This window comes from Eumetopias jubatus, unplaced genomic scaffold (genome assembly GCF_037043125.1).
Source record: "Eumetopias jubatus isolate StellerSeaLion01/CBP00866 unplaced genomic scaffold, mEumJub1_p1.0 scaffold_3, whole genome shotgun sequence".
Taxonomy (NCBI): Eukaryota; Metazoa; Chordata; class Mammalia; order Carnivora; family Otariidae; genus Eumetopias; species Eumetopias jubatus.
In genome coordinates, this window is record NW_028274809.1 from 109,579,530 (window position 1) to 109,604,784 (window position 25,255).

At 34.0% G+C, this 25,255-nt stretch overlaps 1 protein-coding gene across 2 annotated transcripts in view; it reads right to left on the minus strand.

Annotated features, from left to right (window-relative positions):
* Nucleotides 1-25,255, minus strand: part of MAP3K2 (mitogen-activated protein kinase kinase kinase 2) — an 87,558-nt gene that overhangs the window by 17,007 nt on the left and 45,296 nt on the right. The window contains exons 2-14 of one of the 2 annotated variants that reach the window (XM_028101253.2): nucleotides 20,885-20,949; nucleotides 18,527-18,645; nucleotides 17,841-17,881; nucleotides 16,414-16,513; nucleotides 13,201-13,314; nucleotides 12,726-12,813; nucleotides 7,922-8,052; nucleotides 7,051-7,130; nucleotides 5,400-5,467; nucleotides 5,132-5,224; nucleotides 4,188-4,394; nucleotides 2,554-2,702; nucleotides 2,045-2,176 (exon numbers count right to left, since the gene is read on the minus strand). In XM_028101253.2, coding sequence (XP_027957054.1) covers nucleotides 2,045-2,176; nucleotides 2,554-2,702; nucleotides 4,188-4,394; nucleotides 5,132-5,224; nucleotides 5,400-5,467; nucleotides 7,051-7,130; nucleotides 7,922-8,052; nucleotides 12,726-12,813; nucleotides 13,201-13,314; nucleotides 16,414-16,513; nucleotides 17,841-17,881; nucleotides 18,527-18,645; nucleotides 20,885-20,891 — 1,329 coding nt within the window. In that variant the 5' untranslated portion in view covers nucleotides 20,892-20,949. Of the gene's footprint in view, nucleotides 1-2,044; nucleotides 2,177-2,553; nucleotides 2,703-4,187; nucleotides 4,395-5,131; nucleotides 5,225-5,399; nucleotides 5,468-7,050; nucleotides 7,131-7,921; nucleotides 8,053-12,725; nucleotides 12,814-13,200; nucleotides 13,315-16,413; nucleotides 16,514-17,840; nucleotides 17,882-18,526; nucleotides 18,646-20,884; nucleotides 20,954-25,255 lie in introns of both variants that reach the window. The other variant, XM_028101252.2, reaches the window with a different exon arrangement.

The window sequence follows — 25,255 nt, forward strand, 5'->3', positions numbered from 1 at the left end:
GATCTAACACCTCTTCCTGAATAGACCTGGCTTAGTCTTAAGATTGCTAAATCTATAAGATTACCCATCTCCGTTTGTGATGTAAATCAGTTCTAGCCAATTAACCATTTAATCTTATCTTCAACAATCTGGGTCCCTATTCATACTTATTCAGAATTATTCTTTTATTTCTAATTTAAATATTTATTGCACAAACAGTAATGGAAATCTGAATAAAAGAGAAAATCACAATCCCAACATAACACATTTTCAAGTTTCTTCTGTCCTTGTCCAAATACAGATACTTTTAAAATATCAAAATCTTTATTTAAAAGTATCTTATATTCTTTTCTCTATCTTATTATAAGTACTTCCACCAACTTTGTTACAGAGCCTTCACAATCTTCCTGGGCAAGGCCATCATAATTTACTTCCACTGTGGGAACTGATATTTCCATCACAGATAATACTAAAACAAATGTACACAGCTTTTTCTTTCTTTTGGATTACTTCTTTAAAATGAATTTCTGTGAAATCACCAAGTCAAAAGGCTTCAAAATTTCTATGGCATTTAATATATCCTGCCCATTTGTTTTCCAAAGGAATTAAAAAAAAACGAATTTACTTTGTCAACAGGATCTTTGAAATAAACAATTATTCATGATGATAAGAAAGAAAGTAAACTTAACTGCTGGTCTTGTGAAACGGGATGATTAAGGCCATGACTATCGGATACTAATCCAGTTTTTACTGACCCATAAGCTTAAACTGCAACCTTGTACATGAAACATATAATTCTAATAATCCACTTAAAGACCCATAAATCAAATCTTTTCCTAACATATACAACTGATTAAATTATATGAATGCCTGTGTTTTTAAATGAGTAAATATACCACCATCTTGAAAATCAGTATTAAAATGTACCCTACAAATTCTAAATATAACATAGAAGGAATGACAGTTTGCAAGTCACAATTTGCAACTCCTACTGAAACTACTGATTCAGGCAATGATTACCCTTAGATAGATGGTTGAAATGGAACTGGATACTCTTTTTTTAAGATTTATTCATTTGAGAGACAGAGAGAGACGGATGGGGGTGAGAGAGAGAGCACAAGCACGTGAGTGGAGGGAGAGGCACAGGGAGAGCATCTTCAAGCAGGCTGCCTACTGAGCATGGAGCTGGATGTGGGGCACGAGCCTCGATCTCACAACCCTATGAGATCATGACCTGAGCTGAAATCATGAGTCGGACACATAAATGACTGAGCCACCCAGGCACCCCAGGAACTAGATATTCTATGTGCCATTGCTAATAGCTCAGATTACTTTATGGTCTTCAGGAAAAAACAAAACCTTACACTGGAGGACTCCGGATGTCAATCATCTTAATTTAGCATTCAATCTTCACATCACTAACAGTGAACAACCAGAAATTGTATGTCTCCTAATGGGATGCAACATGAAATGCACAGCATCATATATAATGCATTCTAATAAAAAATGTTGAATCTTAATCTAACTTAGATATCAGATCTAACTTGGGAGTTTATAGGAAATAAGAGGATATAAAGGAACAAATTAAACACCACGAGGATGCAATTAGAGAAATATGAGATGAGACTGTCAACAGAACTAGCCCAGTATCTTTGTCAAACCTATGTCATGTAAAAATGTTCTAGAGTAAAAAAGAAGTAAGGGACGTAACAGTTAAAGGTAACATGTGGTCCTGGACTGGATCCTGGTTTAGATAAACCAGCTATTATGGTTATTTTAAGAGCATTTAGGGAAATCTGAGTATGGACTGCTATGGTATCTATAACCTATTTTAGTATACCTCAGCATTTTTTTAAAATGAGTTAAAAAATAAATACATAAAAATGAGTTTAAAAATACAAATATAAATGAAGACAGAAAACAAAATTATATTACCCAGCTCTAATTTAAAACTTCCAAAATGTCCTTAACTAGTTTAACATTTTATAATTAAAGTTCTGTTGTTTTTCTTTCCTCATCTAAGACTTTAAAGAGATGTCTATTTTCAAAGGATGTACTAACTTACCCCTGGCATATATTCCATAAATATGGAAAGTGTTTTTTCCTGGGGATCCCTCAAACAGCCATAATACTGAACAATTCGCTCATGCAGCAAGTTTTTCAACAACTGAATTTCACACTCAAGTGCATTTACTTCCTGAAAGACAGAACTCACTGTTAAGTCTTTACAGCATTGCTAGTAAAAGCAGAACATTCGAACTTCACGGACCATTAAGGTGGTTTCATTCTGAAATTTTTACTTCCCAAGGAAGTAAACATTTTAAAGTCTCTAAACAGTAACTTTTGTAACAGTCCTTGATAGTATATTAAAGCAACACTAAATCAGATTAGGAATATAACTGAGCACTAAAAGAGAAAAAAATTCACAGTACAAAGTAGATAAATATATCTAATGATAGACTGATTTGTTTTGCAAATAATTTGCATTAAGAAAAAAAATTCTACTGTGTTATATTTATTTAGTAAAAATGCTTCTTATAAATGTGACAAAGTAGCATGTGCAGTGATTCTTACCTTGCTGGTTTCAGGGCTATCAGGGTCAAACTGAACTTGTTTAACTGCCAATTCTCTTCCTGTATCGACATCATAACAGAGGTAGACCCTGCCAAATGCTCCCTGGCCAAGCAATTTGCCCAATCTCCAGTTGGTTGGAGCACGAGGTGCTAAAAAAGAACACCTTCTTAAAATGGAACAGCCAGATAGCACACAAATGGTTAAGGACTAAATGAGTAAACTGCATTAGTGACATCCTTAATTGAATATACTTGGATACAAGCGAAAATCATGATCATCCAAATTCACAATGATCATCACTTTGAAAATTTTTCTCCTTAGTCAATTTTCTAAGAATTCTAAACCCAAACAAGGTTCATATATCCCACGTCTTATTTTTTCTAATGAGATTATACTCCCCGCTCCGATTAAAAATGTAATAGCATCTTTCACTCAATCCAGGATACCACTGATTGTCAGATGCACTATTTCTAATCTTTATTACAGCAATATTTGTAGTTAGTTTTCCATCTGCTTACAATGTAGAAAGCTGGAAAGAGTATCACTCTCATTCTAACAAGAGAAAATCTTGAAAGCAGCCAGAGGGGAGAATAAAGAAGAATAAATACATACATAAATTATAAATAAATACAGAAGAATAAAGATAAGAATTACAACAGACCTTTCCTCAAAAAGTATACAAGCCAGAAGGAGACAATGGAGAAATAGCTTTGAAGTGCTAACAGAAAAAAAAACTGCCCAGCATTCTATACCCAGAAAAATCTTTCTGAAATAAAGGAGAAAAAAAGATCTTTTTCAAACAAACAAAAGCTGATCATTACCAGCAGAGTTACATTACAAGAAAGGTTAAAAGCAATTCTTTTACAAATCTGATACCTGACAGAATCCTGCATTTACATAATCTATAATCTACAAACTCCTGAGTCTACAGAAATAAAGTGAATGATATAAAAAAGATATTCTCTTATTTTTAATTACTTCAAAAAATAGCTGTCTAAAGCAAAAACAGCAACAATGTAGTGTGAGGTCACGAATGTAAAAGTAAAATATGACAATACTAGCATAAAAGGGATGAATGTGAAATATGCAAATACTGCTGCAATAAATACCTTTGAGCACAAATCTTGGTATGCACTACTTACATGATAAAATCCAAATACTCCACGATCTGGCCTTAATTACGTTCTAGTCCTTTACCTATTGTTTCAAGTAAGATATCCTCCACGTTAGCCAAAAATGAACTATTCCCCATTCTCAGAACATGCCATGTCTTCCTGCATATATCACCTCCTGAACTGGTGAATCCCACATTCAAGATCTAGATTAAATACTGTACTGTAATCATTTCTCCACACACCATTCTTCCCCACTAGATTACATCTTAAAGGTCATATTTGAATAAAAGACAAGTTGGTAACAATTTTACTAATAAAAGAGAAAAGAATCAGCTACAGTAATTAGCAGTAATACTGTACTTATACCTGATATTCCAACAAACTTTAAAAACATTCTTTTTACCTTTTTTGAGAAGTCTGTCTCACCCTGAGGACTGGTTTGGTATTTATTCCTTTTAATACTATAAAGTTCTGCAGAGGTTCTACTAAACATTCACTGTGCCAAATTCTATTACTTACAGCGGCTGGGTGGGCTGATGTCCATTACAGTCAAAGTAGGATTGTCTATGTCACTTCCCCTTCTCCTTATTCGACTATCATCATACTCTGGCGTAAAGATACTGCTTCCACTGCTAGTGCTTAAAGAGTGGTCAGTAGGACTGAAACTCACAGGAGACCGGAAGCTGGTCCCCTGGGTCCTTCTAGCTCTTGGAAAAGTTTTACGACCTACAAAATCAAAAGAGAATTACCTTACAACTTTTATTCATGTTCTAACTGAAAGTATTTAAAATCTGTAACATAAAGTACAGATGTCTGCCTTGTGACTAGACTTGACTAGGCTAAGAAACAGAAATAGCAATGCTTATTTGATTACATGTTTTAAACTTAAGAGTATTTTCTTTTCAAGTTCAAGGAAATATCCTTCTTAACACTGAATCATGAAGTCAAAAATGAAAATACAAGGAAGAGAAAAGGTAAAAAAAAAAAAAGTGGGGAAGAACAGGATCTGAGTATGAATTCAAACAATCTCTTTTGTTAAAACACACACACACATTCTAACATCACTGCACTCCCTTACTTCTGGATAAAAAGAAAATCTATTCTTATTTCCAATTATAAGAACAAAAATTAGAAAATTTGTAAGTAGCACTTTTTTTTCCTTAAAAGTACAAAGCAAATATGAATTTCGTCATGAAGGAGTAATTTTCTAGTTAATATCATTTTTAATTACCCCTTTTCTTTTAAGGGAAAGGTAAGTATTATGAGGTAAGTTGGCATAAACCTAAGATGTTATTATAGTTTTAGTTACCTAATTCCTTTCAAAAACTGTTTTCAGCAGAAAACTAAATGATTTAGGAACACATTTATTTCTAATGGTTTATTTATGATATTTTATAAAATTTTAATTTTATTTTTGAGATCTTTAACAAGCTGTTCTTGTGGTCTAACTGCCAGAAACTTACCATCATTATAGTCTTGATGGTGATATGAAATATGATACCTTCTTGGGTATGTTCCTCCTTTTCCAAATTTCTCAAAGATAGGGTTATCATAGTCTATTGAGAAATAAGAAAGTTACAGGTTATAAAAAAGTCAAATATCCCTAATTTTAAATAAAAAACATGTTTACACATTTTTATTCATTTTTTTAAAAAATTCCCCTCTCCCTCACAGCCAAAGCATTGTTTAATGACATAAATATTTAAACATTTAGAATACAGATAGTCTAACCTGAAAATTCCTGATGATTATCTGGGTAGCTCTGTGCCCTAGGCATTCGTGATTTTGGATAGCTCTCTCTAAAAATAAAAAATGTCATGTTAAATGAACAGAAAGTATGTGAATAAGACATTTAAAATATAAGTATCTGTATGTATGTGTAGAAATTATACATATACACATATACATAAGAATAAAGAAGCTCAGTCTGAAATGTTAACTGAAAGAAAGGGACTTCTTGGGCACCTGGGTGGCTCAGTCGTTAAGCATCTGCCTTCGGCTCAGGTCATGATCCCAGGGTCCTGGGACTGAGCCCCGCATCGGGCTCCCTGCTCAGCAGGAAGCCTGCTTCTTCCCCTCCCCCTCCCACTCCCCCTGTTTGTGTTCCTGCTCTCGCTATCTCTCTGTCAAACAAATAAATAAAATCTTTAAAAAAAAAAAGAGAGACTTCTTTTTTAACACTTCTTTGGTGCATGGAGGCAAAAGCCTGGCTTTTAAAATCAACCCATAGGGAACAGCAGTAAAAATGTAAGTTTTGGAATTATGGATGTTGGCAAACACCTGTGTTTCAAACCTAGCTCTACCACTTAACTAGCAGTTGCAACCTTGGCCTATCACCTTTCTGAGACTTTCCATATCTATAAAAACAAGATAATAATTTCCAACTCATCAAGTGGGTGTGTACACATAGTGCTCAGGACAGTGTCTTTCAAATATTAAGTGCTCAAAGACAGCTTTCACATTACTATTTTCCTGAATTTCTTAAATGTTTCAAATATCTATCTTGAGGTAGACATGGCACAAAGGTTCCATGTGTACAGGTAAAAGAAAATTAAAGGTGTACTCCCATAAAGTATTAGTTATATTTTCAGAATTTGCTCCAAAAAGAAATCCCAGAGGAGATCAAATAGGTAAAGATTTTATGGACTCTGTGTGCTATATGTAAACACCGTCTTATTGAGACCAAGAGAGGAGGAGCACCTATAACAAAAAATTCAGTTGCAACTTCACCCAGGTTATATTCCTGAACAGCTATTTCACAAAACAAACGTACTTAAATTTTAAATGACACTTAACATACTGGGCCACAATTACCAAGAAAGCTATCTATAATTTAGTGCCAGAATGAACATAATCCTGAATAGGTGAAACAACTCAAGAAACCTCCAAAACTAAATGTATGTTTTTTTTTAAGATCTATTTATTTATTTGAGAGAGTGCATGCACACATGCACGCATGCAGAAGGGGGGGGAAGGGGGAGGGAAAGAGAGTCCCAAGCAGACTCCACGCTGAGCACAGAGCCCTACATGGTTTCGATCTCACGACCCTGAGATCATGACCTGAGCTAAAATCAAGAGTTGGAAGCTCAACCAACTGTGCTACCCAGGTACGCCACCAACAGTTTTAAAAGTAAACATACATAAATTCTAAGTTTGCATTTAGCTTCAAACATACAATTTTAAGAAGCAAAATACATTATAATCAGATATCATTTTATCTGATAGAGATACTGAGCCCCAGGAGGTTAAAGGATTTGTCCAAACTGTGAAAAAATTCATTTGCCCTAAGTACAGACAAGTACCAATTACATTCCTCTAACATGCTATATATACACATATTTACCCACATATATTAAAAAATAAAAACTACAATCAATATTACCCATCCAAAGGACTATCAAGTGATGGACAACTTCCTGAGCCAGAATTTTCAGGGCTGCTCAAAGACAATGGGTCCAGCATCTAGACAAATAAAGAGTTCCTCCATGATTCAATATGATATAACCAGAAGTTACCAGTTTCTTTTAAACAGCTTTATTGAGATATAATTCATATAACATAAAATTCACCCATTTAAAGTGTACAATTTAGCGGGTTTTAGTATATTGAGAGTTGTGCAACCCTCCTCAATATCTGAAAACACTTTCAGTACCCAAAAGACCCCATATCCAATAGCAGTCACCTCCCCCCAGAGTTATTAATTTTTTAATGTTTTAAATGTAGTGATCCCTTATAGGTAGGTAACTTCAAAATTTCCTGAGAAAAATATTTTCTCTATACACTATTAGCTAAATAATTAAAAGCTAAAAGATTTCACATAACTCTGCTTACTGAACACTGAACAATAGCCCCACTCAAATAGAATAATGACACCATTATTAAAACATTTAAAAATGTTTTACAAAGTTGACAAACCTAAGCTTCACAAAGTTAAATATCTGTAGTTTTATTGTATCTTTCAAATGCCAAAATCTGAATGTTAACCCCATGATTACAAACAAAGGCATTCATTTATTTATAGATGAGCAAAGTAAGAAAATCAGCCTTATTCCAGCTTTGTTTATATATGAATGCACACAGGCACATATAAGTTAGTTGGCATTATCCTATGTGTTTCACTATTTTGTTCACGTAAAAGGGAAGATATGGGATGGGAGAAGAGGTCACACACACAAAGGATACCAGCCAAACCACACAAATCCTGACAACAACCCTTTAAACAAAATGAAAAATGACATCCAACTTTTGCTTACTTGGTCCATGCTCTCTGGAATGAACTCTCCTTCACTGTTGATACTGGTGAATGACCCATTCCGGGCAACCTGGTGTAATTCATCTGGAATGTATCCTGGGGGAGGGGAGCTTCTATCTCTACTAGTGGGACCTCAAAGGAAAAAAATTATGCAATTTTACAAATATCAACTGGGAACTAATTTTTGTTTCGATTAAATATACACACAGGATTTCTGGACTGCAGTACCAATAATTTTAGCTACTGAAATCCAGTTTTAGTAAAACTTCTCCAAACATTCATTTCTATAAATCTTCAAATGTATTTATACATTTTTTAACTCCCATTCTACTATAATTACTAACCTCACTGTAATATTCATTTATACTTATTAGGTGGTATGTTCCTCTCACTGCTGACAACTGCATTATGGGGCTGATATTATAATAAAGATTTTTAGATGCCACTGCTTCTGAACTTCCAAGGGTCATTTGTACCTAGATATATGTTATCCTTTAACAGAACTGATGGAAGGCATCACAGTGTAGTGGAAATAATGTGGGCTTTAGACCTCAGACTCTTTAAATATCAGTTCTAGTTATTTACCAACTGTATGTCTTTGGTAAAGTTACCCAATCCCCACAAACCTCTTTCCGCATCTGTCAACATAAGACACAATCCCTCCTCTCTTAGAGAATAAACTGGTAGTTGCCAGAGGGAAGGTGGGTATGGGCACAGGTCAAACAGGTTAGGGGAATTAAGAGTACACTTATCTTGATGAGCACTGAGAAATGTACAGAACTGTTGAATCACTAAATTGTACAACTGAAACTAACATAACACTGTATGTTAATTATACTTGAATTTAAAAAAGATTAAAAAATACATAAAGCCAGCACTTAGGTACGGTAAACAAACAAAAAAAGACTAAATCCCTCCTTTGCAAGGGTATTGTGGTGGTAAAATTACTCATACTGAACATATGCTATGCACATCTAGCTCCGTGATGTTCTTTCCATTCCCTTTCCTTAAGCTTTAGAAACCTAAAGGGGCGCCTGAGTGGCTCAGTCATTAAGTGTCTGCCTTCAGCTCAGGTCATGATCCCAGGGTCCTGGGATGGAGCACTGTGAGCCCTGCGTCTGGCTCGCTGCTCAGCGGAAAGCCTGCTTCTCCCTCTCTCACTCCCCCTGCTTGTGTTCCCTCTTGCTGTCTGTCAAATAAATAAATAAAATCTTTAGAAACCTAAAGTGATATACACAACTAATGAATCGTTGAACACTACATCAAAAACTAATGATGTACTGTATGTTGGCTAACTGCAAATAAAAAAGATAAAAAAAACCCATAGAAACCTAAAGTGAGATTACTTCTTAAATCATTTAGGCCATAGTAGTGTTTTCAAATTGGAATCCTGAATCTTATTCTTGGGTACTTTAAAATTAGGTTTTATGACAAGCCATATTCCGGGCATTTAAATTTCTTCACAGTTCAGAAAATGAGAAAATCTAATATAGTTCATCTAATAAATCACATTTCTTATGAAACAATAATCCACTTTATTTTTACCTAGTTTATAGAAATAACACTACATTTATTAACACAACTCTCCCCTTTTCTCTGAATATTTTGAAATTAAACTATTAAAAAAAAGATAGGAAGTTATGTAAGCATTTAAGTTTTAGTCAAATTTAAAGCAAAAAGGCTTTGCCTTATAAAAAGGGGTCGCTGTAAGTATATGCCAGCATTTGTTAGTGAGGAGATAGGGAGAAAGAACAAAATGATTACCAAGAGATGTGCACAGAAAAGATAACTTTCTACTTGGTTCTGAAATAATCAGAAACTCAACTCTGAGCCAGGGGTTTACTTAAGCTTTGTAACAGCTATGATCATACTGTTCCTAGTATTTTTATTCCTTCCATATACTCTTGTTTATAAAAGAAGATCAATATACTCATTACTAAAAGGAGATAGGGAAGAAAAACTGCTAGATGAAGTTTCTTCATCTCCTTACTTGATAACCCATTTTTCTTTTCATTTACTTATTTTTACTGAAGTCTAGTTGACACACAATGTTAAAACAGTTTCAGGTATACAACATAGTGATCTGACAATTCTAATGCTCACCACTGTAAGTGTAGTTAGCATTCTATCACCATATGTTATTGCAGTATTATTGACTATATTCCCTACACTATGCTTTCATTCTCCATGACTTACTTATTTTATAACTGGAAGTTTGTGCCTCTTAATCCCCTTCACCTATTTTGTCCAACTCCCCAATCCCCTGACAACCACCAGTTTGTTCTCTGTATCTATTAGTCCGGTTTTTTGCTTTGTTTATTCATTTGTTTTGTTTTTTAGATTCAACATATAAGTGAAATCATATGGTATCTGTCTTTCTCTGACTTATTTCACTTAGCATAATACCCTCTAGGTCCATCTGTGTTACTGCAAATGGCATGATCTCATTCTTTTTTATGGCTCAGTAATATAGCATTCTCTCTCTCTATATATATATACACATATATATATATATACACACATCACATTTTCTTTATCTATTCATCTATCCATGGACACTTAGGTTGTATCCGTATCTTGGCTATTGTAAATAATGCTACAATAAATACTGAAATGCATGTATTTTTTCACATTAGTTTTTCGAGTTTCTTTGCATTTCATTTTCTTTACCAAAAGACACAAGAAAAGATGTTCAATATCACCATCATCAGGGAAATGCAAATCAAACCACAATCAGATATCACCTCACACCAATCAGAATGGCTAAAATCAACAGCACAAGAAACACCAGGTAGAGAAAAAGGATGTGGAAGGAACCTTCATGAACTGTTGGTGGCAATATAACAGTATCCACTGTGGAAAACAGTATAGAAGTTCCTCAAAAACTTAGAAATTAAACTACCATATGACCATGTAATTCCACTATTGGGTATGTATACCCCAAGATAACCCATTTTTCTTAACTTTTGTTGGTAATGGATATCCCAACGCACTCTTGGTTAAGGCCTCCACACCAGCATACACTCCATCCCGAAGGTAGTTTTTCCTATAGCTATCTTTTATGAAAATAATTGAAGAAGAGTAACTGTCAATAAATAAGGAAAAAAGATGATGGTCATATCTATCAAAGCCATTCCAAGTGTAAACGGGTGCCAATAAAATTTTCTACATTACAATTTCCAGTTTCTTCTTATGCTAGCACTGAACTCAAATAAGAATATTTATTAGTAGGACAAGAGTGAGGTATTCAGTACAGTTTTAATTCAAAATGAACTTAAAATGTCAATTTAACTAGTGCATTCAGCTTATTTTAATGCAACTAGCGTGAAATGGCAGTATTTTACTCTAAAATGATAAATACTATAATGTGATAAGGGAATAAAGAAAGAAATGTATACTTAATAACAGTCATTTTTTCTAGTTTGAAAAGCAAAATGTTCTTTAAAAGCGTTCTATTAATTTATTGCCACAAGAATCTCATGATTTAAAGATGAGAACAAAGTTACTGGTCTCAAGTTAATTAGAGAGCTGGAATTTGAATTTAGGTATCCCTAATGTTCTTTCACCAAAATTCTAAACTATAACAAAATATATCTGAATGAAGATAAGCAATTTCTATTCTACTTGTATACCATATCTCTGCTGCTCGTATTTCCAGCATTTGTGAAACCAAAAGTAGGACTTACGTAAGACAGATACTTAGAAGGAAGTACTCATAAAATAGCTTCTTCTGGGGGACCAAAACAGAAGATGAATAACAGATTTTGGGGGAGTCCCACACACCAATTTAATCTTTTATTATTCACAATCCTCTTCTCTTACCTTTTTTTTTTTTAAAGATTTTATTTATTTATTTGAGAGAGAACACAAGGTGGGGGAGGGTCAGAGGGAGAAGCAGACTCCCCGCTGAGCAGGGAGCCCAATGCAGGACTCGATCCTAGGACTCCAGGATCATGACCTGAGCTGAAGGCAATCACTTAACCAACTGAGCCATCCAGGCGCCCTGTTACTGGTCCTGAATTCCTAACCACATCTCTTATTCAACCCCTCTTCTGCTTTCTCCCTCTCCAGTCATCTGTTTCACCTCCTCTTCTACTTTTCCCTTTCAAATCCATCCCTCACATATGTTTTCATGTTGTCTTTAATGATCATATTCAATGCCCTTTCTGTTAAAAAACATTTATACCAGTGGTTTTTGAGCAATGTAATATTTTTTTATCATATAAAAATAGAGATTATCAATGTTTTACACTAAGTGTAGTATGAAGTTAGAGCCACCTCCTTCAAAACTGACAATACACAGGATCCACTGTTTCTCTGTATACTACAAGCTTAAATTTAACAATCTATTATTAATGGCGAATACTGAATACTAATAAAGCAATAATCTGGAAACTCTTAGCAATTCATTTTGATAGTACTACAATGACTAAAACTTTGAGAAAGGCTTATGAACTTAGTCCATCCATTAATTTTAGTATATTAGAATTACTTATTTTAATTTCTTCCCTCCGATTTGTACAATTAAGACCTCTTTGAGGTTTTACTTAAATTTGTTAAATATTAAAATACCCTAGATACATAAAGAAAACAAATATTTAAGTTGGAGACTGCTAATCTTGTAACACTTGACATAATTTTTCAAGGAACATCAGAAACTAGAACATAGTTGACTGAGAAAAATTACAGAGAGTACAGAGGTAGGCTGCTATTTATCATGGCTATGTTTAGGTGTTACCCTACATTAAAGGATGGAGAAGAAACAGAAATCGCCCTTTTTATGGTTCGGACACCAGCATTCTTACCTATTAGAGAAAGCCGCTTTTTCCTCTCTGCTCCAAATACTGTGTTATCTAAATCTTCTAGTGATGGCAATGGTTCTAAATTAGTAGCCTACAAAGGAAAAAGGATGATTAATGCTATTCTTCCCCTTTGGGGCTTCAAACAGAATCCTTTCCCCTATCAAATACAACCTAGATATTCTATATCATTTGTAGGTCTTATCAAAGCTACTTTTTGAAATTCTAATTCCAGCATAATTCTTCCCAAGTTCTCAGTATTTCTATTAGTTTCATATGTTCAGTATATTATACTTATTTATAATTTCAGCTACATAGTTTTGAGGAGCAAGGATATTAAGCTATAGCAATTCAATATATAAGTTTACATTTCATTATACTGAAAAAGTATCAATGATTATAGAACATAACTATGTTTCATATACTGACTTTCACTGGCATAAATCCTATAATCCTTATTGAAAGAAGTCTCAATTCATACCTGTGTACTTCCGTTTATTACAAGTAATATCTTGAGGCTCTTCATATGAATACTACGATCCAGCAGTTCCACAGCTTTGTCCAAGTCATCTTGGGTAGTTAATGGAATTACCAACTAAACAAAAAGGAACATAATGAATCATGCCAACCATCCCACCAGGTCAAGTCCTTTCAGGAGCATCTCTGTTACTATGGAATTACAAATTTCAAAATACCCTGGCTCTCTGATTTGTCAGTATAATGAAATTCTGAATGAATAAATGTATTTAGATCATTTCACTCTTCCCATCCTACCACTAAAATCATACTGAATAAGGACAAATTTTTTTTTGCTTTATTAATTAAATTCTTCTAGAGAACACATTTAAAAATTAATTTCCTAGGATATTCCCATAAAGTTCCAAAACATAAAGTACAATATCTTCATCCCAAAACAGCATTAAAGAACACACACAAAAACTATATAAAATAAAGGTACTATCTTTCATCTGCATTGATGAAACTCACGTTTTTCTCTATAGTTACTATGGATTTGCATTCTCAACTAGAGTGCTTATCAACATCTCAAATACAATGAACATCTATAGCAGTTGCCATGGAGGGGGCCACTAGCAATGTACCTGCAATCTACAATCCACTTGGGGCTCTCATCTCCGACCCTGGTGACTTGACCACTAAACTCTAAAGAAATAAGTTAAATGGGTCAGCCACCCAAAGTAAACCCTAAATGTGGATATGTGCTTTCACTAGTTCTCTCATGGGTCAGATGTTATAAAGGACAAAAGCAGGGGTGCCTGGATGGCTCAGTGGATTAAGCAGTGACTCCTGATTTCGGCTCAGGTAATGATCTCAGGGTCCTGGGATCGAGTCCTGTGTTGGGTTCCACACTCAGCAGGCAGTCTGCTTGAGGATTCTCTTTCCCTCTCTCCCTCTTGGTCACCCCCCACACCCCAGTTCACATGCATGCATACTCGCTCTCTCTCTAAAATAAATAAATCTTTAAAATAAATAAAGAACAAGAACACCTTAAGAAGTCTATGAGAAAGCATGATTTACACAACTTAAGAAAATTAAATTTTTTTTAAATGTAAACTTAGTAGCTAAAGACAACTGTCAATAATCTTCCTCAATTCTAGGAGCTAAAACATACAATAATTAACAAATTATGTCAAACTAATCTCATTTTTCTTGATAGACCTACAAGACTGGTAGATCAAGATGATACTGTAGTCTTAAAATATCTTGATACTTTAGAGCTTTCCATGATATAATTTTAGACCAAACAAAAACAAAGATATAACCTGATTTCCCTAAAATCATACCATGAAATAAAGAATCAAATTCAAGCCATTTATATAGGAAAAGATTCTAGGAAACACTGGTAGGGGAATGGGGAAGTCAGGGAAGGAGGTCCATAAATGGTGTGTTATCTAGTAAGTTACCACTGTGGTTAAGAGGAACCCATCCATCCCCACCTCCCACCCCATCCTTGAGTCTCATTCTCCCATCACCCCCTGACAACCCCACATGTACTTTAGTGTAGACACTATAGCTGTACCTCTGAAAAGCCCTCAGAGTCTCAGGGGCTGGCAGTTGGAAATAAGGCCAGCATAAGAGAAATAATAAATGCCAACATAGGGCCAGGCAATAAGAGATGTTCATGGCTAATTAAAAACCCAAAAAGTATTTGAAAAATAAAATCTTAAGGTATTACTATAGTATGATACTCATCACCTTGTTCAGGGATATTATTTGTTTGGATACAGATTTTTACTTTATCAAAATATTTTCTGCTTTCATCTATAAGTGGTTTCTTTAGAGAAACTAATTAGCATATTTTTGCTTTAAATAATTCATTTGAAAATCTCATATTTGAAAATATTTTATTTGCACAATTCTTTAACATTTGCAAAGAACTTTCAATGTTTTCTCAAGTTAATTTTTACCAAGCTCTCTACAGTTACTCCATTCCCATTGGCATTTTTTCTATTCCTAAAACATATTAGTCTTTTCCATCTTAGGATCTCTGTAGGTACTTTTCTCAGCTGCTCTCAGCCCTCTCTCTTGAGGGGAATGTTCTTCCCCTCAAACTACCTGCAAGTTTGGCTTTTCATACCTCAAGTCTCAGTAATTAAATATTACCACCTGAGTTCTTAGTACTATCTAACCAGAACACCTACTGCCTTGCCTTTATTCTTTTTCATGGTATTTTATGCATGTCCTTCAAAGAACCTCATATATTTGAACAATTCATCATTTAATTGCCTGCTTTTACCACAAGTCTATAAACTCCATGTGGGGCTGCAATTCATAAATCACAGCATTATGCCTGCCAAATTCAACAAGTATTTTCTGAGAAAATAACAAATTAACCAATCAACCAAACTGTCCCTGAAAATTTTAAGATTCAAGATCTTGATCTCATAGGATCTGAAAGAAACCTCAGAGATTATCTAATCCAATCTGAGTTTTACAGAAAGTTCAAAAGGGAATTTTCCAGAACACAGAGCTCCTCAATGCCAGAACAAGCCCTTAAGATCACATGTACTGACTCACAAACATAAACATAATGATCTAATCATGTCCTAACCAACATGAAAATAATCCTTTTAAAGTTTTAACTAAACTATCTGACTACTAAAGCTCTATTGTCTCTATAGCCAAGTGCAGAGTATGAGAAAAAAAGATAGTTCATCAAAAAGTACAGAGAGTGATAATAAAACATAAACAAGCAGCAAACTTTTTTAAAAAAAGATTTTATTTATTTATTGAGAGAGAGAGAGAGTGCAGGGGCAAACTGGGGGTGGAGCAGAGGGAGAGAGAGAATCTCTAGCAGACTCTTCACTGAGCCAGGAGCCCGACTTGGGGCTTGATCTCACAACCCTGAGATCACAACGTGAGCCAAAATCAAGTCGGACACTTAACTGATTGAGCCACCCAGATGCCCAGCAGCAAACTTCTAAGTAATACATGTATTTCCTCCTTCAATATATTCTCATTCTATTATTTGCACAGTAGCATCTTTAAATACCTTCCACAATGGAAAAAAAATCCATTTCAGTTAGTTAAAATTTACAAATTTACTTGTAGTATTTTATTTCTCTAACATACCATAACCTTATCAATCCCTAAATAAATATTCCTAAAAGTCTCTTAAATGAACATACTACTTTCCAAATTAAGAGTTACTGAAAGTTAAACTGTACATGTTTACCTCATTATTGGTATAATGGAGATCCATAGACTGTCCAAAGGCAATTTTAGCTTTAGATCTCAGGTCTTCCAGTTTAACTGGTCTGGGGAACTGAAGGATTCTATACAGACAGAATTTTAAAATAATTAATTTTCTTAGGTATATTAAGTAACATATTTACAACAGTTATCTCTTCGGTAGAGAAAGACAAAATTAAGTCTGGAACTGTTTTATGAATATTAAAAAGCAACTGTAAAATGTTCATTGAAGAAAGTGATTAAAATTAAACTTAACTATGTGACAGCTATATAATGGAATGCAATGAAACTGTTAAAAAGAATAAAGTTGTTCCTTGGGGATTTAAATTTTGATATCTGTACCCTTATCAACTCAACATTTCTGAACTATATATCATGTAAGTATATCCCAAAATAATAATTTTTTAAAAATTAAAAATTTTAAATTCTAATATTTTCTTCCTCCGTAGCAAAGGATTAGCCTGTACTGCCCATGGGGAGCATGCACCTAAGGTTGGAGATTTCTACACCAGACTGTAAACTCTGTAAGTGGGAGGGACCATGTCTGTTTCACTCACCTTATTCCTTCATGCCCTAGTACTTATAGTACTTAATAAATAGTGCTCAGTGAATGGAAAAGAACTAAAGAAATATTGATAAAAGAACAATAAATAGGGGAAAAGTAGATTGGACAGCAGGATGGTATATTTGGTATAACCCATTTTTGTAGACATCTCTGTGTAAAGCATTTTTACATCTTCAGGTTATATGACTTGCAAGCCTTTTTAAAGTCTTAAAATGGATAGCTCTTTCATTAAATGAATTTAATGAGACACTGATAACAGAAATGAAACCCCATCTTCTTTAACTCCTACTAGACCTTGTTAGCAATTTTGTTGTCAACCACCACCACCCCCCACCACTGCACAAAGATAGAGATACCCAGTGGAAGACTAGGCTTATCCCTTTGCTGATTAATTTATAGCCACCATTCCAACTCATCTTTCTCAAAGCTACTAATTAAATATATGTCATATGATTGAGGTCTCTCAATCAAAATTATGAATGTTAACTCCATGTACATAAGTTCTATATAATATCTGAAGGGATGATACAATTACAATAAGTAGAAATATATTTAATTTCCCCTGAGTAAAAATAAAAGGAATTGGTAATGTTTAAAGACTACATTATGCAATGACCTTTTTTATTTCCTAAAATAAAAACATTAATCATTTCTAATGTTTAGCCTAAATTTTGACAGATTCTATTTTAGGTCTAAGTACATGTTACACATTACCAAGGACTATTCCATTCTCAATTTGTAAGCCATGAACCTCCACTAAAGTCCAGGGAAAAAACCTCTAATGGCTTTAATTATGACTCATTTGATTAAATCAATAAACTGACATGTAATGTTTCTTTCCTTACCTTTTTTCCCCTCTATGTTCAAATTTGACTCGAACATCATTCTGTAATGAAACAATAAATCATTTCAGAGATTAGATAAAATTTCTAGAATTTCTAGGTCATTTTTTTTCTTAGTCACTTGTTTTTTTATTTGTTTTTTTCCACTTGGTCACTCATTTAAAATAGAGCAGGAGGAAAGGAGGTTTCATTTTTAGTGTGAACTCCAATCAACTGATAGGGTCCACCAAAGAGCTGACTTGAGAACTGCGTTGCTGAATCTGGGCTGAAAGCAAAGAGCACCAAGATCTCTTAGTGTTAGCACCATGGGTTTGAGACACTTGCTAATCCTGTTGGACGGAAATATAGAATACTATAGTCCCACTTTTTGTGTTGAACATCCCAAACAAATTTTATTTATAAAAATCAAAATGATGCTCATTTGTAAAGAGAATAATATACTATTTTTAAATAAAAACAATTTGCTTATCTTAAGTGCTTTAAGAACGGATGAAATATCAGCATTAGAGAGCAGTTACCACATTAAATGAAACTCTAGCACACCCATTTGGAAAAATGTATGACAAACAATAAAATATTTGACTTAAAAGTGTAAAAGACAAGACACTTTAACAAACCCTCTATAAGCTCATCATATTCAAGACAACTCATATAACAATATGTATTTATTAAAATATCAAAACAAATACCTGCTTTTTTGGTGATGAAGATTTTGTTTTTCTGGTTTCCTGTAAAGATAAAGCTGGTCGACTGGCTTTATGAAGAACAGCCAAATCTTGCATGATTGAGTTCAAAGCTTGCTGATCATCTAAGTATTTTCAAAATAATATATACACAGAATTATAATTTCAATATTTATTTATCATAGATATCAAACACAAAATTGATCATGAAATTTAATGCAAAATGCATTATTTTAACACAAAAAATGCATCTAGGACATTTTCAATGCCTACTGAAAATTATTTCACCTGTTATTCTGGTGAAATAAAATTTTTAATTATTTAAAAACTGAAGGCAGGGGCGCCTGGGTGGCTCAGTCATTAAGCACGTCTGCGGCTCAGGTCGTGGTCCCAGGGTCCTGGGATCAAGCCCCGCATCGGACTTCCTGCTCAGTGGGAAGCCTGCTTCTCCCTCTCCCTCTCCCCCTGCTTGTGTTCCTTCTCTCGCTGTCTCTCTGTCAAATAAATAAAATCTTTAAAAAAGGTAAAAAATAAAAACTGAAGACAAGTAACATTAAAACTGCACTAGACTCAAGCACTAGCATCACACTAGGTGTGACATTTAAGGCAAAATAAAGCCATTCTGATTCTTCTAACAATGTAACATCCTAGTTATGTGTCAAAACAGCCCCATCACAACAAATTACTTTCTGTGACTCCTAAATAAAACATCAATAGAACATCTAAAATTTTAATTAAAGCAAGTTGGGTGGGGAAAAAATAAAAGACTTTCATCATTATTTGGCATTTATGTTCAAAGTACGAATTCCTTTTAGAGTTTTTCATCAATACTTCAAGCCAGAAACAAAAGGCTTATCTGTGGATAATGACCTACTGATATTTGGAAGTGTTTTCTTGAACTTCTTCACCATAAAGTTCAACAAGACTACAAACATTTAACAGACTATTTAATGATCTCAGCCAGTAACAACTTCAAAGGTAATAATGTAAGAAAAATGCATTCCTTAGAAAATAGTAGTGAATTCATAAAACTAAGTGAAAAGATCATGAACCATGAACTTTTAATTTCTTCCAAATATATCAAAAATTTCTTTCTAAGACTATAAGCATGAATCTCCTAGTAATACCAATTACATGTGCTCTGGAAAAGTTCAGAGACAATTTAATTGATTTTCACTAGTAAATCAATTCTACTAATGATAATCAGCAAATGGTCAATAAAGGAACTGAGGGACTTTTATAGCTTACATTTTAAAATGTAACTATTTTGGTGAGCAGTAATTTAAGTTTCAGAGTAGTAATAATTAAAACATCTTTATCCTGTAAGGAGAAATCACTAAAATGAATGTGGCAATTCAACGGCTTCATTAGCCTTTCAAACACACAAACAGCTAACTTCTCTAATGTATTATTTTTTTATAACACTCAATATATTCTGCTCTATGATGAAACTATTTGCATATTAAAGTTAAAATTAATGGTGCCAGAGGCTTATTAATAAATTCCAGATTTTAAATTTTATAATCCTTTACAAACTATTCTTTATAAAATGAAATTTCATCATGTTAATTTAGCCAAACAGCAACTGAGCCAGTTGGGTATAATGTAATCACAAAGTGCGTTCTGTCCACAGGTCTAAACCAGACTGTGTTATTTATTGATAAAAATAAATCTGCCCTTAAGGAAAAAAATTAGCTGAGAATGATCTCAATTGGAATAATATAATCTCATGTAACCTTCTTGAGAAAAGTAAGATCCTTAATCCTATACCGGGGAGAGGGAAATTCTAATACTTAAATGTATGTATATATGTTCTAATTATTTTCTTCATTAGGAAAAACTTAAAACACTTGAATTTAGAAATTTTCTCACATTTAACATCACAATACCAAAATAAATGTCTGGCTTAAATCTCTTATCACATTTACATATACTAATTTCCTTGTTTTAAGAAAATGAGTACATTTTTTCTATTGTAGATGTAGAAAAGTAAAGAGAACCGTTTAAATAAAAGTAACTTCTTAGGTAGATGACATACAAACGAAGGGCAATTTAAAAGTCAGGTTTCTTCATCTAGTATTCCCTCTGGACATGAGACTCTAAGTAAGTCCCAATCCATCTTAGCAGTTTATTTTGAATATCCCTACTAGGATATCCTGCATGACATGCTTATTCCAAATCTGTAAGTTAACTCAAAAAGTGCTTTAATCAAAAATCTATTAAGTAAATAAATACAAAACATTATATAAGTCTACAATCATAAAACTTCTTTATAAAAATGTTTTTCATACACACAGAGAAAAATATTTCTTCCCCATTTTATCCCTTAATTACAGACAAAAGTTGCTTTTAGTTTGAACTCACCCATCATGGCAACCAGCTCAACAATTTGAAAATTAGGAAAATGGTTCTTCCATCAGCATTCTTTACTGCCTTAGGAAGAGAAAAGATGAACACATTAGTGATAAAAAGAAACAGAAGAGGCAGCCACACACAAAAAAGTCAGAATAAATAACATTAATGAGAATAGTACAATATTAATACCTCATACATTTTGCTAGGAAGAAGTGTTTTTTGCAAGATACTCAATTACTGAGAATGAACTAAGGATCTTTATTATATTCCATATTAAATTTAACTCAATATTTTTCAGGATCCTGTCTATCTAAGCTAAAAAAAACCCAGAATTTTTCAAAGTAAAAAATCTTTTTTTCCTTCCCCTTGCCCAAAGTAAAAAATCTCTTTTTTAAAAGACTTTATTTATTTGAGAGAGAGAGAGCAGGGGGGGAGGAGGAGAGGGAGAGAGAGAGGGAGAAAGAAGGGGAAAGAATCTTAGGCAGGCTCTGCACTGAGTTCAGAGCCTGACTCAGGGCTTGATCTCACAACCCATGAGATGATGACCTGAGCCAAAACCAAGAGTTGGACTCTCAACTGAGCCACTGAGGTGCTCCAAAAAAGTAAAAAATCATAGGAGTAACCCAATAAACTCAAATTCCTACAGGGCAGATATAAAAATGAACAGAAAAGGTCATGTTTAAGGACAAAAAAGGAGAACATCAAAAAAATAGTAAATATCTACAAAAATTCTCTCTTCCAAAAAAGAAAAAATTGTCAGAATCAACTTTTTCAGAACTCTAGAACTACCCAAAGGCTTGCAGTAATCTGGGCAGCACTTAAGAATCTTGGTAAAAAGAGAGCCTCTGACCTTTCCTATTCCTATCTCTACCCTCATCCCTAGCTCCAAAATAGCAATGTAAACCAACAGTCCACAGTCACTGTGAATATAAGCAGCTTGACTGTCACTGGAGAGGGCAGAAAGGGACTGGAACTTCTTCAAAGTCTGATTCCAAAAAAAATGCCATACGACCTATCTAGTGGTTGGTCAATAGAACCAACTTGGAAGGCTGATTTTATTTAACCTGACTAAAGTTCTTCCAGTGCAAAGAGCTTGGGGTGTTTGCTGAAACCTACCAAGAACAACTGCTGCTATCTCAATGGTCTGAGAAAGGGGAGAACTATTGGGGCAAAAATTAGGTTTTAGACAAGTTGAGGAATGAGATTTCAGTAAGGAGGTCTGAATAGCTCCAACACATTTCTGGGACTCTGAAAGTCACACATACGCCCAGAACTGTTGCATAATCAAGAGAGGCCAAAGAAGGCCCTAAGCTTTCACCTAACAACTAAACTAACTGAGCAATCTTCAGTGACCACACACAACAAAGAATATAAACTTTAAAAAAATTAGTGCCCAAAAGTCACTAAACAAATTAAGAACAATAAACAAAACACACTGGAATGGGAGGGAAATCTGAGTTCCAGAGGTGGCACACTACTTTTTCAAGAAAAAATTATGAGATATATAAATACAGTATGACCCATACATGGGGGAAAAAAGAAATCAGCAGAAACTGACTGTGAGGGAGCCCAAATGTTGGACTAACTAGACAGATTAAATTGGCTATTTTAAATACGTTCAAAGAACTAAGGAAGTCATGACTAAAAAACTGAAGAATGTATGAGAATGAGGACTCATCACAGAGGATATCAATAAAAAAACAAAAATTTTAAAAAGGTACCAGACAGATATTTCAGAGCTGGAAAATACAGTGTCTGAAACCATTAAGCACACCAACATACGCATAATGGGAGTCCCAAAAAACGAGGAGAAAAATAAAGGTGCAGAAAGGATATTTCAAAAAATAATAGTGAAAAACTTTCCAAATTTGGTGAGAAACAATTTACACATCCAAGAAGCTCAACAAACTACAGGTAGGATAAAATCAAAGTTATCTACACCTAGACACATCACACCCAAACTATTAAAAGATGAAGAATCTGAGAGCAGCAAGAAAGAAGGAACTCATCATGTACAAGGGATGCTTAAGTGATTTTCAGCGATAACCTACGAAGGCGGAAAGCAGTGGATAACATTCAGAGTGCTGAAAGAAAAAGACTACCAACCAAGAATTCTATATCCAGCAAACCATCCTGCAAAATTGAAAACAAGATTAAGACAATCTTACATAAACAAACACAGAGAATTCATTATAACTAGAGCTACCCTACAACAAAATATTAAAAAAAAAAAAAAAGAAATACAAAAGGAGTCCTTCAGGCTAAAATATAAAGGACACTAGACAGTAAATCCAATCCACATGCAGAAAGAGCACCAGTAATGGTAATTAATTACATATCTAAACATAAAAGACCACAAAAATGTTTTTTGTTTCCTTTCATTTCTTCTGTATGTGAATGTGATAGGTACAAAAATGGTCCATCCAAAAGGTGTCCATATCTCATTTCCTAGAACGTTTACATATAAACTACCTTACATGGCAAAAGGAACTTTGAAGATATGATACATTAACAAATTTAAGATGAGGATTACCCTGGATCATTGGGGTCAGACCTAACATAATCACAAGGATCATTATAAATAAAGGAATAAGCAGGAAAGTGAATGTCAGAGTGATGCTGCATAATAAAGTCTTGACCAGTCACTTTTGGCTTTGAAGATGGACTGGGATAGCCATGAGCTAATGAATATGGCAGCTGCTAGAAAGTGGGAAAGGCAAGAAAAATGAATTTTCCGCTACAGCCTCCAAAAGGAGTATGGCAATGGTGACAACTTCATTTTAGCCCAGCGAGACTCATTTCAGAATTCTGACTTCCAAAACTTTAAGACAATAAACTTAGGTTGTTTTAAGCAGTATGTAGTGAGTATTTAAGACCACACCCAGTTTCTATGACTTGCTAGAGAACTCAACAGACTCAGCAATATAGTCACACTGACAAGCTATAATTTATTATGGCAAAAGGATACAGAGAAAAATCGGCAAAGGAAAAAGGCACATGGGGCAAAGTCCAGGGAAGGTCAGGGCTAGCTCTTAAGGATCTTTTTTAAATAGGGTCACAGAGGACACACTTAATTCCTCCTGCCCCCACCCAGACATGAGTTATGACAACACATGTAAAATGTCGCCAACCAGGAAAGTTAAGAGACTCAGGACCCAGGGTTTTTATGAGAAGCTGATCAATAGATATCCTCTGCCGAGCACATACCAAAATTCCTAACTCCCAGAAGAAAAGCAGGTGTCCAGCATAAACTATACCGTTTGTATAAGGAGCTTAGGCACAGTAAGCCATTATTATCAGTTAGGCAGGTATGGACCCTGATAAGTCTTCAGATGCTAGCCAAGGGTAGACCTCTGAAGCAGTTCATTCTAGGGATATGCAATGAGGCCTACTATGTATGTTAATTCTCTTCTACATAAGCAACAACAAGAAATATACAGGTTTAAAGAAACTGCATAAAGCAATGATATAAAGTGTTTTGTTGGGCACACAATATATAATAATATAATTTGTATAACAACAGCACAAAGGGTAAGATATACTGGAGTTGTATAAAAAAGTGTATGTATACCACTATAATTAAGTTGATATCAACCCAAACTACACTGTGTTAAATTATTAATTTTAACCCCACCTCAACTCTACAAATAAACTTTTAAAAAGTTGCAAAAAAACCAGAAAAATAAGTTAGCATACTAGAAAATATCTAACACAAAAGAAAGCAATAACAAAAATGAGAAACAAAAAAAAGACATAACACACATAAAACACCAATATAAAGTAGCAGATGTAATTCTACCCATGTATCATTACATTAAATGTAAGTGGAATAAACAAACCATTTAAAGAATAGAGATTAGCACAACAAATTAAAAAGCACTGATCCAACCATATGCTGTCTACAACAGACACACTTCAGATTCAAAGACAAAAAAGAATGAAAATAAAAGATTGAAAAAGATATACCATGCAAGCAGGAGTCAGAAAAGCCCTGCAGTGGTTATACTAATAGAAAACAAAATGGAATGCAAAAATTGTTATTAGAGACAAAGGAGAACATTTATAATGAAAACATGGCCAGCTCATCAACAATATATAACAATAATAAACATGTATGCACCTAACAACAAACTCTCAAAATACAGGAAGAAAAAAAATTACAAAATTGAAAGAATAATTAAAAAATAATAGTTGCAGATTTCTATACCCCATTTTCAACAATGCATAAAATAGGAAAATCAGTGAGAAAACAGAAGACTTGAATAACACTATAAAAGTTCGACTATTAATAGACATCTATACAACATTCAACCCCCAAACAGCAGAATACACATCCTTCAGAAACGAACATAAAACATTTTCCAAAACAGACCATATGTT